Here is a 17,771-nt window from a genome sequence, read left to right as displayed (position 1 = left end):
TGATTAAACAAATGGGAGCACTGTCTCAACTACATCTCTCTGCTAGACCACAACAGAATTCACCTGGTCTCTTAACTCACAAACATTATGAATTACCCAAACCTACTCTATTTTACTGTCCTTCCTTGCCTGTCTGGTATTTGAAGACTCTTATTTTCAGGCAATATTTTAGCTGTCCTTGTGGTGCTTCATAAAAGGTTATAAAAAAAAAAAAGTTATTTAGAAACACTGTAGTCAGGCCAGACTAGACAGTGTAAACAAAGACTTGATAGGACATTCAGAAGGCAGAAAGAGTTGGATTCAGATGCAGGTGCTGGAGGAAAAAGCATGCAGGGGTAGATGGAGGGATAAGTGAAGGCTAAGGGTGAGCATGGTCAATACCCGGGTGGTCCCATGGGTGTTATGGGCGGGCGGGACGCAATGTCAGGAGGTGAGTTAGTAGGGGCACCTGGGTGGCTCAGTGGGTTAAGCTGCTGCCTTCAGCTTAGGTCATGATCTCAGGGTACTGGGATCAGCCCCGTATCGAGCTCTCTGCTTGGCAGGGAGCCCGCTTCCCTCTCTCTCTCTGCCTGCCTCTATGCCTACTTGTGATTTCTGTCTGTCAAATAAATAAATAAAATCTTAAAAAAAAAAAAGGAGGTGAGTTGCTGATAAATGGTTATTTGGCTGAGTAGGCAGAGAATGACCAGTCAGAGGTGTAAACTTCAGCAAGGCCATGAGTCAGGAACAGGACTCTGTTTCTGCTAGGTCCAGGAAAAGAAATGGAGAACCTCAGTCTGAGGTGGATGCTTCTGACTTTTTCATGGCTGGAACCCAAACACGGGTAACTGGGACCTGGGGGCTGTAAGCCAGAGGTGCACTGTTGGCCCTTGCTCAAATGAAGGCAGAATCTCAGGTACTAGATGGAATAGGGGTTTGAGGTACCAGACATCTAGATTCCCAGGCCCCAGGAAGGCTGTCTTGATAGTAGGGCTGAAGCGTCCCTCACAGGGGCCATTAGGGAGTGACGTAAGAGAGCCTGAGAGGGTCTCGCAAAGGCATGCCGTAGCAGGACTCACGAGGAATTTCAGGCTTTGGTCTGCGGTCACTCCTCCAGCCTCACCTCTGCATCTCTCTCACTTACCTGTCTTAGTCAGCTCAGACTACTATAATAAAAACCAAAGACTGGCCGGCTTAAACAACAAACATTAATTTCCTAGAGTTCTAAAGGCTGGAACTCCAAAATCAATATGCCAGCACCGGATTCGGTTCTGGTGAGACGCTCCTCCTATCTCTTGCTACATTCTCAAATGGCAGAGGCTGAGCCCTCTGGTCTCTTCATCTTATTGGAAGGGCCCTAATCCCATCAAGGAGGCTCTACCCTCATGATGTGACCAAATCATAATTAATTCCTAGAGGGCCAACCTCCAAATACCATCACATTGAGGATTAGGGATTCAACATACATATTTTATGGGGACAGAAACCTTCAGTCCAAAATACTACCATAAGAATGAATTAACTTTAGGGGCACCTGGGTGGCTCAGTTGGTTAATGGACCAGCTTCTGATTTCAGCTTAGGTCATGATCTCAGGGTTATGGGATCGAGCCCCGTGTGGGGCTCTGTGCTCAGTGTGAAGTCCCTTTGTCCCTCTCCCTCTGCTCCTCCCAGCCTTCTGTCACACACACTCTCTAAAATAAATAAAATCTTAAAAAAAAAAAAAGGATGGATTAATTTTTTACTTTTCTTACATGTACCATAGTCTCTGGACACACAATTTTCTTTGCCCAGAATGCTCTTCCACACCCTGTTTTGTCTGGCTAACTCACTAACACTGTCAGGCTCTGTCTAGAAGAGGCTGCCTCTTAGGAAGTCTTAATTATCTCTACATTTGACTAAGATACTATTCTGTGGTCTCATAAGGCACTATGCTCACTCTCTCATAACACGTATCCCCTGATACAGCAAATTTCTGCTTACTCTCCTCTTTCCCTCCCCACAGTTAAGCCAAATGCTTATCAGTGACAGGGAATGTGCCCCCTTTGTCATCACTGAACCCTGAGCATACAGCACATTTTTAGATGAAGTAAATGTTTGCCATTTGTTAAATAGCTAAGCAAATAAATTTCTTAAATGTCAGCTTTGGTTTATTTGTTTTTAATAAAGTGTGTTAAATGCCTCTCAACTACCCTGATATTTCAGTTATAAATTTTGTGACTGCCATTTCTCTGTTTATTTTAAACCAGGAATAAGCCAATCTCTCTGGAGATCATGGCTATTTTATAATTTGGACTGATCTTCAGTCAGTACATTAATTTTACATTTTAATTAATGACATTTTAAGTAAAAGAACTTCTTGACTAGAAGCATGATAACCTGATCATTTGAATTCAGAGATTCAGTAATCAGTGTAAAATTGTTCTTTCTACTCGGTGAGCATCAAGTAGACTGTATTTATGAACAATCTCACCAGCAATCCCTGATTCGAGATAATCTTGATCTCAAATGATAGGAGAGGTTCATTTCCCTGACCACCTGTATAGCATGTTCCTCAAGTGAAATCTACCACCAGTGTTGTTTGGAAGGAGTTTTCTGTAGTGACTGTTTTTCCCTCTGGTCCCCTCTCTCTGTGAAGACTGAATTCATGGATTCTGTCTCCTTCCTCATTCAGTCTTTCTCTCTTCCGCTGCCTACTCCAAGCTCAGCTCCTCTCCTGCATTATTACCTGGAGCTTGTCCAATTAAAGGGCTCGAGGACCTTCATAGTTCATGGTCGCTCAACAGCAGCAAGATTGGCAGGCCCACAAGGGACCACAGTCCCTGAGACCCTGGCTGCATGAACGAACAGGAAATGATGAACAATAAGGAGGAACTGGAAGAGAAATCAATAGGCTCACATTGGCCCCCCAGGACCATGGGCATCTTTTTGCTGTTGGAGAATCGCTTCTGTGATTGTAGACATCATTGCTGCAGTATTTACTTCTCTCCCTCTTGTCTGTCAGAGAGCTGGCTACAAACAGAACTCTATTTGACTCTGGCATTTAAAGCTCTCTTACTTCTCTGTGGGTCATATTTCTGGTCTTTTCTCTTATTTTTATACTGCAAACCAGAGGCTGCTTTTTCTTTAACTGACTGACAATAGGACTGAAATATTGTGAGAGAGTTGTAGCATCCACGGGGCGGGGGAGTTAGGTCTTGATGACTTTTGAAGCTTATTCTGAGTTTCAGTAATCCCATGGCTAAATGAATGTTTTGTCTGTCTTTCCTAAGACTGAAGGCTTGCTATCATCCTCCTAAGTATTTATTTATCCAAAAAATATTTATTGAGTATGTTGTGCCAAGTACTAGGTTATGCATTTGGTTTCATTGATCATGGCCGCCTTTCATGTTAATTTTGGCTACATGCTGCCTGATTTGTTTCACGCACCACAACAGCCACAGTCTCTGAGCTTCCACAGTCTGTCATTTCTATGTCTTCTCAAAATGTGATGCACAACTATCTGATTCAGGGAAGCCAGCAGAGTATCCTAAGTAGTTAAGAACATGGCCTCTGGAATTGGATCCGGACTTGGCCACCTACCAGCTGTGAGACATTGAGCAAAGCACTTAACCATTTAGAACAACACCTGGTAGAGTAAGTCTTGAATAAATGTTATCAGAGTCACCCAGAGGTTCTGTGGAAATTAAGATTTGGAGATATTTAACTGGTGGAATGGATGTTTGCATTTGTTGCAAAGGTAAGACTTATCTATTAAAACTTATAAACCACTGAATTTGAGACCCTCACCACATACCCCTTCATTACCCTCATTCTCCTTCCCCTCACCCCTATCAATAATAGATTTAAATCCCCTCCTTGTTGGGAGTTCACCCAATTTTCAGTGTGGGCAGGAATCCTACCACACCACCAAGCAATTCTGAGACACCAGCTGGATGTCATACAGTTCAACTGAATTCTGACACCATCTACCCAGAGACAGCATCAGAGTCCACAGGGTAAACACTCCATCCTACAAGACTTCTCTCCACTCTGGATGCCAATCCCGAATCCAAATTGTTACCTGAACTCTGACAGACTAGCTGGATGTTAGACGTTAGATGTTCTCAGTACTCCCTCTTTGAGTTCGATTAATTTGCTAGAGCACCTCACAAAACTCAGGAAACCTGTTTACTCACCAGATTACTGGTTTCGTACAAAGATTATTAAAGGATACAAATCAACAGCCAGATGAAGAAATACATGGTGCGAGGCGTGCAACGAAGAAGCTTCTGCCCTCATGGAGTCTGGGAACTCAGCTAGGTGGCGCATGGAAGCATTCTGGCTCACCAACCTAGAAGATCTGTAAACTCCCTCCTTCTTGAGGTTTTTATGGAGGCCTCTTTACATAGACAAGATTGACTAAATCACTAGCCAAAGATGAGTGACTTAAACTCCAGCCTCTCTCCAATCCTCAGAAATCAAAGGGCAGGACTGAAAGTTCCACCCTTCCATGAAACTGGTTCCACAACTAGCCTCCCTCCTGAGGTGCTTTCCAAAAGTCACCTCATTAACATAAACCCAGTTGTGGTGGAAAGGGGCTTGTTATGAATGATAAGACACCCATTTCACCTTTAAGGCTCTGAAGAGTTTCGGGAACTGAGGACAAGAGACCAACTATAATAACAACTGATGTTCCCACTGCTCAGAAAATTCCTAGGGTCTGGAAACCGTGAGCCAGGAACTGTGGGAGGAGATCAAACATAAAAATCAAAGAGCAAACATGTGAAATATATCTTGGTCCTAGGAGTGACCAAATAAATATTTCTTATAAATCACAAAATTGCATTGTCTTTTCTAAGATGTATCATTCAAGCAACTTACTTGAACTTTCTGAACCTCAGTGTTTCACATAAAAAAGAAAAAAACAATGTTGTCAGTGTCGCTGGAGTTGGTTAAGGAGGCAAAGATTAAATAACACGGAATATACAATAAAATTATAGCTATTATTTACCACCATATATCAGGCATTTTCTTGTGTCATTTACCTCTCTTAGTAAGGTAGCTAAGATGCACATTTTACAGATGAAGAAGGTAATGGTCAGAGTGGTTAAGCCATCTGTGAACAATCATGCAGATAATGAGTGGCAGAGCCATGATTTGAAAGCACAACTATTTTTAAAATCTCGGCCACTAATTAGTAGGTTATTTCTACTTTTCCTGAAGGATTTGTTGTTCAGTTTCACCTCTAACTGAAAAACATTCAAATAATGTCCCCTTGAGAAGATTTTCTGAAATCAGGAAGCAGGGAATTTTTCTCCTTATTTATTTTCTTCACAAGTTTTGTATTTATGATCTGTGTTCCTATAACAGTGCAATTTTGGAAAGAATCCCACACTAAACCCTTAACAAGAAAAGTTGCCAGAGTAGAAAGTACTATGTCTGAATATCCTACTTTGCATCGTCAGTTACAGACTGTACCTGGTGACCATATGTGAATAATGAAGTCCTCCAGGACATATGTTAATCTATCTTCCCCCTCCCCTCAGTATTCTCTCTTTGATTCTACTTTGCTTTATTCAACAGGCATCTATACACTGGGAATAAGTGAACAAGACAGTAAAGGTCCTTGCCATAGTGGGACTTAATTTATGGGTAAATTCAAATAAAAAATAGGAAGAAAAAAACCCACAAACAGAACTGATTTTCATAAATGCTATGAAGGATGGCACCTTCATAGTGGCATGGAAGCCTAAAAAAAAAAAAAAGAACAAAACAAAACAAAATTGTACCTGAAAATAAAAGAAGGTAAGGTATTCAGAGATTCTGGGTTCAGTTTCAACTGCTAAGCTGTTCGGGTGCTTCTAATAAACACTTAAACAGGGGAATCTCGGTGGCTTGATCAGTTAAGCATGCATCTCTTGATTTCAGCTCAGGGTTGTGGGATTGAGCCCAGCATGGCTCAGAGCTCAGTGGGGAGTCTGCATGGGATTCTCTCTCTCTCCCTCTACCCCCCCACCCACTTGCTCACACAAGCACACTTGCGTGCTCTATCTTTCAAATAAATCTTTAAAAAAAGAGAAATCTTTATAATAATAAACACGTATACACGTGATGTTGTAAGGTGTCTTGACAGATTCCCCAGTGTGCATCCAAACCCTTGGGCTGAAGATCATCTCCCCTATATTCATGGCAGAAATTTTGAAAACATGATGTCTTCCAAGACCAATGTTCACAACAGTCAAAATAGGTAAATTTCCTCCGATTTAGACATGTTTGCTATGATATTGATATCCTCCTCATTTTCTTTAAAAAACATCATAAAATCTTTCCACTCACAGTATTCCTTGCAGAAACTCCCCCAGAACAGTCTTTTCCAGGAGCCACCACACTGGTATCCTACTGCAGAACCCAGCCAGCAGGGCCACAACTGACTGATCAAAGTAGGCCACCTGTCCTTCTACAGGCCAGTATACAGACTGGTCAGCAGCCCATGAAATGGTCTGGTATACAGGAGAAGCCAGACAAATTAGCCTTCCACTCTGGGCCTCTGAACTGGCAAATACTTGGAGGACATCATTGCTATCTGTGAGGAAACAAAGATGGAAATGCTTATAAAGTCCATGAGGTAGAACATGGTGGGGGGGGCGGTTATGGGATGAGGACGAGGTCCCATGAGTAAGTACATACTATGAGAGGAAAGAGAGAGTAAAGGACAAAGAAACCAGTCTTTAGTAAACTAACAAAAGGAAAGAGAAGTAGAGATCCAGAGAATACCTCAATTTTATTAATTTTGGAAACCTTGAGTAAATATCCAACAGTGCTCTCCGCCAGAGTCTCTACACCACTACACTGGTTTCAGTCTCTGAGAGGCTGAAAGAGCAGGTGGCCGGTATGTAATAAAGGAATTCAAGAATCACGTTGAGAGTAGATCAGATAGGCTTTTAGGTGTTTCCTAATTATGAGAGTTTATAATCAAGATTCCAAATCTCCTACACTTACACAGCTTATAGTCTCTATCAACATGACTTTACTAACCCACTGCCTTCATCAACATGACTTTACTATTCCAAGAAACTGTTGCCTAGGAAGATAAACATCTCAAATAATTTCATTGTTCATTCCAGATTCTTTACAAAAATGATTATTTAAATAAACATCAAAGGGTTAAACACTTCCGTTGCATTAAATAATATTATGACCCCATAAGATTCTTCCAAGCAAAGTGTTCACCAATCCTAGACAATTACATCAGAATCCTTACCCAATCCCAATCACATATTTTCACTAAAAGGCTCCAAAATCTCATAAAAATTCTAAATTGATCCTCCACACTCCAAGACTTTACAAAGACTCTACTCTTTCATTTGATATGGCAATACGAACAAACAAAAAATAAAAACATGTAACTCCCAGAATCTAAAAGCCTTTTACTTTTGTTCATTTGCACTATACATTGCAAGACTCCTGTCAAGCGACCTGAATTAATCAGGATTTTAATCCCTCCTCCTTCCCACCCCCATTTATTCTCTTTCCATAATTCTTACACCACAGTAAATTTCTCTCCATTTTTTTTTTCTAAGATGGAGGCACTTTTGCCCCCATTTCATTTTCTGTAGATCTCTGAACTGTCCTAGGATGCATCTATTCTTCATCTTTGTAAATCTATCTCTACTTTATTTTTGTTCCAAATTGTAAATATTTGAAATCTGTAACAGCTCAAACCTTTGTTAAAATCCCTTTCAAATGATATTAACATTAGACTGTGATGCCTGGAAAAGAGAATGTGTTTTTTTCCTGTCCTCATGTCTACATGTCTGTGTGTGCGCCCGCACGCAATGTCAGAAGAGAAAAACACACAAAACATGTAAAATGTCTACCAACATCAGCCCTTTTGCCAAATAGCAGCCAAATTAAAAAAGAAAACCAAAGATAAATTCAGGTCCATATTTCAGAAGAAGTGAATGAGGACCTCTTTATTTCCAATGCAATAGAAATGCAAAGAGGAGGAAATCAATGCAAACCAGTATGTCTTGGATCAGCACATTTTAAAACAAAATGTACCTTTGTATCTAAAAATCTGAGAGCCATGAATATTTAACAGAGAGAGAAAAGAATGATTTTGTCAGCGTGTAAAGCAAGTCCCAGGGAAGCTTAAATTCTGCTGCCTTCTATTAGCTTCTCTGCTCAGTAAACAAAATGAGTCATTCAGGGGGAAGGAGAGGAAGGAGGTGAGGGCTGGGGGAGGCCCAGTGAGAGGGGACTTCTGAGTCTTGGGAAGGGGCAGACTCAGGAATAGTAGCAGCGGAGAGCAGAGAATGATGAAGTTTAATGCCAGCCAGTGGTCATGAGCTCTCTGGCTGGGGACAGAGCAGCTGGAGACAGTCCGTGAAGAGAATTTTCAAAACCCTGCTGGTTCTCAAAGCCAAAGGGAGCAGGGAGTGGCTAGTATAGTAAAGGGGTCTAAGGGATTGATTTGGCTACTCCAGGATGCAAGTCTTGTCCAGTTAATCTCTTCAAGGCTCTCTTTCCTCACCTCTTAAAGGGTATTAATACCAGCCACCTGCTTTAGAATATCTTGGGGATAAGGAAGGCACATTAGCCAAAATCCATGCTAAATATTTGATGGCTGCGTCTGAAGCCACACAAGGGAATATTTGAGCAGCTTACCAGCTTCATGGGGGTAAGATCCTTAATGTGGCATAATTCAGGACTTTCATTACAGCCCAACCCCTGTCATTATGACTCAAATAATGCTCCCAGGAGCTCGCCTGATACCCAGAAAACAACATGCTGCAGGCTAATGATGTATTGATTTCTTGGCTATGAAGTCTGCCCAAAAGGAAAATGCTGATCAGTGGGCCGGGAGAATGTAAGGGGGTGTGTAGCTGCATTAAGCAATACTAATCAACAAGTTCAGCTGCTTCTTCAGCCTATTTTCTCCCCTGTCATTCTATTGAGCTTCAGACTGGCATTTTATCCCCTTTAACTTTTAACACGTGAATTCTGCAAGAGGCAGCATAGTGTTTTGTGAAATGAACTTTGGACTAGGAGTCAAAAACAAGGGTTGTCATCTTCACTCAGCAACGAACATCACTCGTGAATTTGAGTACAGCACTTCTAACTCTTCTAGACTGTTTTTCAGGCCATAGGGGGGGAAAATACCTTCTACAGTTCTTTGAATGATAGAGGAGGAGGGAAGAGCCCTTCATTATGGATAACACATATTACTTCCCTGTTTATGCTTTTCCTAACCACTCTGAGCTTACAGCCTATATTTCAAAGCCATAAGCTTTGAGTAGAAGCTGTAAGCCTTGCTGGGGCCTGTCACAATTAAGAGGAAGCGTATCAAGTTGTCAAAAACCTCTAAAACTAGTAAGTCTTAGTAAATTGTAAGGTGTTTTTGTTTGTTTGTTAATGTACAGTAGGTGCACAGCAATCCCATCCTTTCAAGGCCCTGTGTCATTAGCACAAGGTATCAGAAGATGACCCTTGAAAAGATTTCTCATTAAATGTACTAGCCCCGAGGCCACTACTTCCTTCAAAGCTGTCCTTGGTGCCTTAATTTTGGATGAAAATGCAGATATTCAGAGGAAATAAAAAGAAGGCATCTGGATTGTCTACTAGGAGCCTTTTGAGCCCTCAGGCAATCGGTCTAGAAGCAAGTCTTTTATCCAAAGGGACACTTGACATCCATCAATTATCCACCTAAGCTGACTAATTCCTTTTTATGGCTTCTTAGTGACCACACCAGAGCAGAGGTGCCATCTATATGAAGGCTGACTTTGTATCTGCTGAAATATGGGAGCCGCCCAGAAATTACAGAATAATGGATGCTCAGAACCTGTCCTATTAGAAATGGGGACAACTGGCACAGGTACATCTTACTGGGGCTCTATGTGCCAGCTAAGATACACTTGACATAGGGATGTGAATAGAATCATTCAGCAAATAGTTTTCTACTCTGGACTCACACTTGTATCTGAACACAGAGGAGTATGAGTTGAAAAGACAGGGTTCCCCCACTTAAGTGCCTTAGCATCTGGGTGGGGTTACAGAGACAGGAACAATCCTCAGACCATAGATGGTTAAGAAAATAGCATGTCTACCCCTCTCATTTTATAAGCTGATAAGGAAAGACATTACAAAGGAGGCAATGTCTGAGCAGAGGAGAATGAGTTAGATTTCTGAGTGTAAACAAACGGAGGGACGGCTATTTCGGGCAGGGAGAATATTATTTGCAATGGCAAGAAGGTCTGCAAAAATAATGTGTTGTTTTGTTTTTTAAACAAAAATAATGTGTTGGGTTTTTTTAAGCAGTTTGGTAGCAAGAGGCACTGCTGAGTCACGTGCTAAGTCACATGCTAAGCCACGGTATAAGGGAGCCATGATCAAATAACTGAGCAGGTGTATGGCCTGATTGGATGCAAATAGGAGAAACCTTATCCGGAGGTTGGGGGGAGGGGAGCCTATATAAGAAACTGTCCAGTTCCTGTTCAAGATGGCGACCTGAGAGGGTCTGGGCTCAGTCCCTCCCACAAACCCAGAACCCACAGCTAAATATGGAATAAGTTCCTCATCTAAAAACTGTCTGAATGATTCCTGTGCATCCTACCCGAAGGCGAGAAGGCCCACGTGACAGCAGGTAAGCCAGGCTGGGACACAGGTCCCCCCCCCACCCCTGGAAACTCCACACCACGCGGCCGGGGAGCAACCCACAGTCCAGCGGGAGCTCCAGACCCAGAGCTTCTCCCTCAGAGGTACAGGGACTGAACCCCACACCGGGCATCCCCAACTTTTACTACCGGCACCCGAGAACCACGCCTCTAAATGTCCAGGTTTGAAGATCCCCGGGGCTCCCTTCCCTGAGACCCCAGCTACCAACAGCGCTCTGAGGAAGGGCTCTCGAGGCCCCCCGGGACTCACCGGCCTCGAGGCCCAGCGCCAGGCGCCCTGGGGGCACTCAGCTGTGTGTGAGGGGGATGCTCCTTTGCTGGTCTTGGAGCGCCGACCTGAGAGGCAGGCTGTGCTTGGAAGACCGCCGGGGAGGGTGTCTTCTTGGGCAAAGACTGGCAGGTGCCATCTTCCTGCTTCCTCGCCAAGCTCCAGCCTGTGGATACCACCTTTTTGTTTTCGAAACTCTAGACACTCCCCCCCCCCCCCGCCCCGCCCCGCCCCGCCTCGCCCCGCCTCGCCTTTCTTTCTTTCGGTATTTTTTCCCGCTTCCTTTCCGCGTGGACACCATCTCCACGCTCTCCCTCGCTTGGTTCCAGAGCGCAGTTGCCCGCGGGGCGCAGGAAGTTTTACGCGAGGCTGGTGCGGGGTTTTGCAGCTGTTGCCAGGGGGCGCCGTCGGGGCTTCCCCGTGCTTCCCCGCAGGCCTGTAACCAATGGAGAGAGAGCTTCTATAGGGCCCTGCACGAGGCCAGGAGAGCTCAGTCGCTGGGTGCGTTCCAGTAAACTTACTGTGGCTATAGCCTGAGGGGCAGGCTTCTAATTAAACATGTGAGAGCTGGCTGTAATCCTTTCTGAAGGCCTCTGGAGCACTGTCTGCGTGAGTGCGCTGCGTCTTTGGGGCTGGGGCCTGCAGGTAGGACCAGTCAGGGACAGTTGTTGGCCTGCATCTTCCCAGAGGGCGCTGCACAGATGGTGGAGTGAAACACTCCCCCACCCCCACTTCCTAGTCTTTTTGCTCATCCTGCAGTCTAAGGGGTGGGCTTCAGGTTTCGCTCACTCTAGAGCTCTACAGGACATAAGCTAGTGTGGCCCTTTTTGTAGTCCCCCTCTGCCTCCGTGTCATTTGACTGTGTCTCCCAGAATGGAGCTTATATTATACACTCATTTGGAGCCCCTGTTTTTGCAGCTGCTACCAGGGAACACCTGTAGATCACCTGGCACGGGTAACCAAAGGAGCTTAGGCTTGTGGTCCTGTGGGTCTGGGTATATTTGCATGCCTAAAACCTACTGCCAGACAGCATCTCCCCTTTGGAACAAGGTCAGGTCTTGGCACACCCTCAGCAACTAGGAGCCATTAAAAATAAAACACACTGCTTGGACACTCAAAAGGATTTGAGAGACAACCAAGAGCTAGGGTAGGATGGACTGGTAAGGGCCATCTCCTATAGGTGGTTACTCCTATAAGAGCAGGAGAGGTGGTGCTTTTATCTAATGCATAGAAACCAACACAGATGGGGTGCCTGGGCGGTTCAGTGGGTTAAAGCCTCGGCCTTCAGCTCAGGTCATGATCCCAGGGTCCTGAGATCCAGCCCCGCATCAGACTCTCTGCTCAACGGGGAGCCTGCTTCCTTCCTCCCCAACCCCCACTGCCTGCCTCTCTGCCTACTTGTGATCTCTGTCTGTCAAGTAAATAAATAAAATCTTAAAAACAAAAACACAGAGATTCAAGCAAAATGGAGAGACAGATGAGTATGTTTCAAAGGAAAGAATAAGATAAAACCTCAAAAGAATTCTCAGGTCATGGGTAGTAGGGGTAGGAGACGCTGTATCGATAGGGATGAGTAAGGATGCCATTTTAACAATGGAAGGTGAAAGGTGACACTGAGCAGAATGACAACACCTGGGATAACAGCTCTTAAGAGGACACGGGTGGTGGAATTAACTCTGTGTGATTGCTGTGTGAAGTGGGCAAGGAAGACCCAAAAGAACTCTTACCTGGATTTAGACTGTTGTTCCAACTTCCTCACTTAAAGTAACTTTCCCATTTTCATAAGTAAATCCAGTGCCAGTATATATGTGTTAATTTGGTTGGTACATACAGAACTATGTGCCTGTCTGTAGTGTTTTCAAGGTAGCAGGAACCGAATAGCAGGGAGTTTTCTCTTTAACTTGAACTTCCCTAGACATTCTCAGGACAGCTTATGTGTTGGTGGGCCAGAATTGTAAAATGCCTGGAGACTTTTGTCTAACCTCTGGTGGACACTGACACCCTGTGTGGTCTGGTCAAATGAACTTACTAAGATGGCAATGCCAATTTTGGTAGCTGTGTTTTCAGACTTAACAATATAACTTGGAAAGAGGTCAAAATGGATGTTTTAATGTCCATTTTCACTGGATAGAGCTCTCTCTGTGTTCCTTTGTGTTTTTTGATTACGTTCTAAAGGGCTGAAGATGTCAGAAAGGCAGTGCAAAGATACATACGCTTACGTAGAGCACAACTGGAAGATCTGGGAGTCCAAATGCATAACGCATGAGACAAAATAATTAATGGCTTGTTTATTCAATAATTAAGCATTTATGATATTTCAAACATTGTAAGAAATGTGTGTATCATCATAGAATTAACAGAGTCTAGTAATAAATTTTAATAATGATGAGTATTACGATGGGGGTTATAAAGTATTATGGGAGTGGATATCAAATGGATTTAGCCAGGAATTAAGTTTCCTGTAAAGCTCAAGATGACATCATTAGGAGGAGTGTGTAAGAATTACATAATAGCTCATTTTGCAACCAGTGTTTAATATTTACCTGTACTTCAGACGTGGAGCTAGGTTTGTGATGGATTTGAGATTAATCAGACCAGTCATGATAAGATATGGACAAACATAACTTGGGAATTAATGAATCCATGCTAAGCACCTTGCCAGAGGAAGTATAAGATTTGAATAACAAGAAGAATGAGAAGTTGAATCTAGTTGGTAAAGCTATCAAGAGAGGCTTCCAAAAAAAAATACCTTTAATATCCAGGAAAATATTGATAAAAATAAGAGTTGTGGGCACATAATAATGTAGGAATTAGATTTACTGAGCCTTACTGTGGGAAGGCTGGCAAATTGGTACCCAAGTCTGTTCATCCAGACTTTCCAAACACATCCTCTCAATTCTGTGCCCACTCAACTGCCTTAAGTCAGGCCCTCCTTATCTGGTTCCTGGATTGCTTCTTAGCAAACCACTCCCCTTATCTTCTCTCTCAGGCACCGTCCTGTCAGTGTAGACTGCTATAACAAAGTACCACAAACAACAGAAATTTCTTACACTTTTGGAGGCTGGAAGTCCAAGATTAGAGTGCCAGCATGCTCAGGTTCTGGTAATAGCCCTCTTCAGAATTGTATACTGCCTACTTCTTTTTGTATCTTCACATGGTAGAAAGCAGAGGAAGCAAACTCTCTAGTGACTCTCACAGGCAATAATCCTATTCGTGAGTGTTCTACCTTCATGACCCAGTCTGATCTTAATTGCCTTTCAAAGGGTCGCCTTCCTTAAACCATCACATTGGAGGAGAGTAGGATTTCACCATAGACATTTGGGGTGGGGACACAAACATTCAATCCATAACAGGTCCCTCTTAAGCTTCCCGGACACCAAGAAGTCACCTGGCTCTCCAAGAAACAGACTTCCATGTTCATTTACTGTTTCGGTCTCTCTTACCCTTCCTTTGACTAAAGCAAGTGTGATAATCTGGTTCCAGTAACCTAATCTCCTGTTGTTTCACCCTTAAGACCATGGTGCAATTATTTAAAACGTTTTCTTCTCTGAATTACAGTTTTATAACTACATGCATTTTTTTCTTTATAGCTGACCTGTCTAGAATTGGTTGCTCACTCTTTGTGGACTAAGAAATTGTGCTCTGTCTTTGTAAGACCTTTGTGATGTAATCTGTGAGTCTGTTTCCCCTCCATTCCAGTTTTTGTTAGAGCACTCCCATTGTTTTTGAAATTATCTTTTTATATACCTCCAAACTGTAAGTTCTTAAAGGAAACATGTCATATTTTATATACTTTTTAAGGAATCTGTTCATTTTATTTAATATCCTAATATTCCCTATATATTTTTGAAAACTAATAGATATCCAGTGTCCCCAACTGTACCCCTGTTGGAATGGATATTCAGCAGGATTATTAAATGACTTCGAAGAGCCAAGTGTTAATGGTGACTTAGAATTAGCTTCATCTCCCCATTCCATTACATATTCTGTTCAATTTTGCACAACTTTCTTGACTTGTTCAAGGCTTGGGTTCATTATTTGTAATAGGATAATAATACATAGCTCATTGTAAGGATTGAAAGGATGAAATAATGATTGTGAAGCACTTGGCTCAATTCCTGGCATATCTTATGCTCTTAATAAATTATTTATATTAAAACTATTGCTATTATTATTTTAACCCAAGCAAGTCTCATTCTCCATAAACCTTATTTTCTCCCATCTTTTAAATAAAACATGGGAATAACATTTCCATCTCATTTTCCTTATAGGACTTTAATGATTATCCAATTAAACACCCTGTATTAGAGTACTTTAAAAATGTAACAAACTATATAATTGTTAATGGCAATTATTATGCTTCCTAGAACCTTTGGTCACTTAAAACAGATGAAGGTATAGTTGTAATTCTGTGACTAACATGGAAAATGTTTATAAGAATTCAGAATGTTGTTCTAGTTGATTCTGTGTCACCCAAGATTAAGAATTGTGGGTAAGATTAATACAGTCAAAAGTTTCCTCTTAATCATGGCTCACATTATAAATCAGTTATTGTATCTTTCTCCTATCCAAATAACTACCTATGTAGGTAGAATTATTAGCTGCTGTTCTGCCTCAAAGTACACATTTGTACCATCATAGGTAATCTGGCCTCAAGTGATAGGATGACTAAGGGTGTTTCTGTCAAGATTTTGTCAATCAAGATTTAAAAGCAGCTAGTTCTTAATATCTTGCCCAGATTGTTGTAAAATCTTCAATAATACTGGGATAGACAAAGGAGCACTTACCTTTCTTTTACCACTAGTTATTCCAGACTCTCAAACATTTAGCAAAAACACTAAATGTTAAAATATTACACCATAAACTATCTGGGCAAAAGCTCTAGCGCTCACAAGTTACACTTAGTAAAATAATGGATACTTCTTCCATGAAGTCTTTGCTAACCACTGTGGTCTACGTCAGTTCTTCTTGGTTTCTCTCTTAATTGCATGCCCCACAATGCAACTGGAACTGCTCCCGGTGTGTGTGCAGCTCGATGATTTACTAGACAAAACACCTTCAGGACTGCAAGCCCCAGTTTCTTTATCTGTTTCTTCATCGAAAATGAAGATGATAATCTTTCCTTGCCTACCTCCCCACCTCAAAAAAGTTAGTTTAGTTGAATGATGCATTGGATGAGAAAATACTTTGCAAAATGAAAATAATTATTCAGATTTAATTTTTTTTAAGATTTTATTTATTTGACAGAGAGATCACAAGTAGGCAGAGAGGCAGGCAGAGAGAGAGGGGGAAGCAGGCTCCCCGCTGAGCAGGGAGCCCGACATGGGGCTCAATCCCAGGACCCCGAGATCATGACCTGAGCCGAAGGCAGAGGCTTAACCCACTGAGCCACCCAGGTGCCCCTTCAGATATTATTTAAATGTCAGTATTCCACACTAAAAAAAAAAAAAAAAACTCTTTTATATACTCTAAAAACTCCTATTTCTTCCCACAGGTTTAATTATCATTTTTAGAGACAATAGTTCCAATATCCATCTCTGTACCTCCTATCTCTTCCTGATCTGGACACCCACCTATCATGTTGTATGATCTAAAATTTATCAAATTTAACATCTCCAAGCCTGTATACTCATTCTCTCTCCACAGGCCGTTCTTTGGTCTTTCGTTACCTCAGTGTGTGGTACTTCCCGCCGCCTACTTGCTACAGCCTGAGCCAGGTGCTCTTGATTTCTCCTTCGTCCTTCCTCCACAGTTCTAGCCATCCACTGCATCTGCTCCAACAACCCTCAAATCTGAGTACTCCAGTCCTGGATCACTGTAATAATACTTACAGAATTGCAGTAGAATTTTAGAAGGAACAGATCTTTAAGATTTAATTTGTTAAAGACTTACCGTAACGGCCTCCTAACTGGCTGCTGCTGCTTTCCCACACAGCCACAGACCTTTATAAATCAAGGAATCTCACCCATCAAATGCCTGTAAATAACAGCCATTACTCCCAAGACAATCTCCAAACGTAAGCATGGTTTACAAAGCCTTTAGAGCAGTTCTTCTCAAATGTAATGTGCATACCCACCTCCTGGGCATCTTTTTAAACTATAATTTTAATCCAGTGTGTCTCAGGTGCAGGTCCAGGAATAGGGCTAGTTGAAACCCGACAGGTGAATGATTTAAGGAGGAACTCCCTGTCAGGGCAGTGCTGGTACCAATCCTATACTTGGCATGAGCCTGAGAGTGAAGGCCTCCTTAAATGATGTGCCTGAGATGTTGTACTTGCCAAGCTCCCAGGTGATGCTGGTGATGCTTGTTCTAGGACCACATGGGGAAAAGCAAGTCCAGAGTGATCACTACTTACCTACCTATTTTCATCTCTTAGGATTCCTCACTTTAAACCCTACCCTCTAGCCATGCTAAATAATTCATGTTATTTCTTTCATTTCTGGTACAAGTTATTTCTTCTGGAAATGATTTGTGCCCTTACCCTCTGTGCCTCTTTGACTTCTACCTGTTCTTAGACACATCTTTCTCCAGGATGTCTTCTCTGACTTTGAAATAATAGATTGACACCTGTGCTCTTTCCTTCCAGAGCCCCATTTATGGCTTCTTCTTTAGCGTTTGTCCAGAGTTTAATACTCTGTTTTGTTGTCTTTTTCTATAAATAAGATTTGTGGATTAAAAACATGGGTTTGTTTATTATTTCAGACCAATCAAAAACCATATTTTTCAGCACAGCATAATGTATGTTTGATAAGTAAATGAAAGAATAATTGATAGTTAAATTTTATATTTGGGCTATCTTCTTAAGTTGATTTTAAAATCCTTTAGCCACGTCTTCTGTGGTTCTTTACAGTGTGCTCTATGTACTCAGTAA

At 42.2% G+C, this 17,771-nt stretch overlaps 2 protein-coding genes across 4 annotated transcripts in view; one reads left to right on the top strand and one right to left on the bottom strand.

Annotated features, from left to right (window-relative positions):
• Window positions 1–14,419, bottom strand: part of LOC125083006 (5E5 antigen-like) — a 579,485-nt gene extending 565,066 nt beyond the window's left edge. Inside the window, exons 1-2 of the mRNA XM_047698904.1 lie at window positions 14,344–14,419; window positions 10,883–11,448 (exon numbers count right to left, since the gene is read on the bottom strand). Coding sequence (XP_047554860.1) covers window positions 10,883–11,448; window positions 14,344–14,419 — 642 coding nt within the window. The remainder of the gene's footprint in view (window positions 1–10,882; window positions 11,449–14,343) is intronic.
• ASTN2 (astrotactin 2) overlaps window positions 10,455–17,771 on the top strand; it is a 1,447,326-nt gene continuing 1,440,009 nt past the window's right edge. For all 3 annotated transcript variants that reach the window (XM_047699298.1, XM_047699297.1, XM_047699295.1), the window contains exon 1: window positions 10,455–10,601. The gene's annotated coding sequence lies outside the window, so the exon portion shown is untranslated. The remainder of the gene's footprint in view (window positions 10,602–17,771) is intronic.

Source organism: Lutra lutra, chromosome 13, assembly GCF_902655055.1.
Source record: "Lutra lutra chromosome 13, mLutLut1.2, whole genome shotgun sequence".
NCBI classification, from domain to species: domain Eukaryota; kingdom Metazoa; phylum Chordata; class Mammalia; order Carnivora; family Mustelidae; genus Lutra; species Lutra lutra.
Note: the sequence above shows the minus strand (reverse complement) of the source record. Positions and strands in the feature narration are given on the sequence as shown.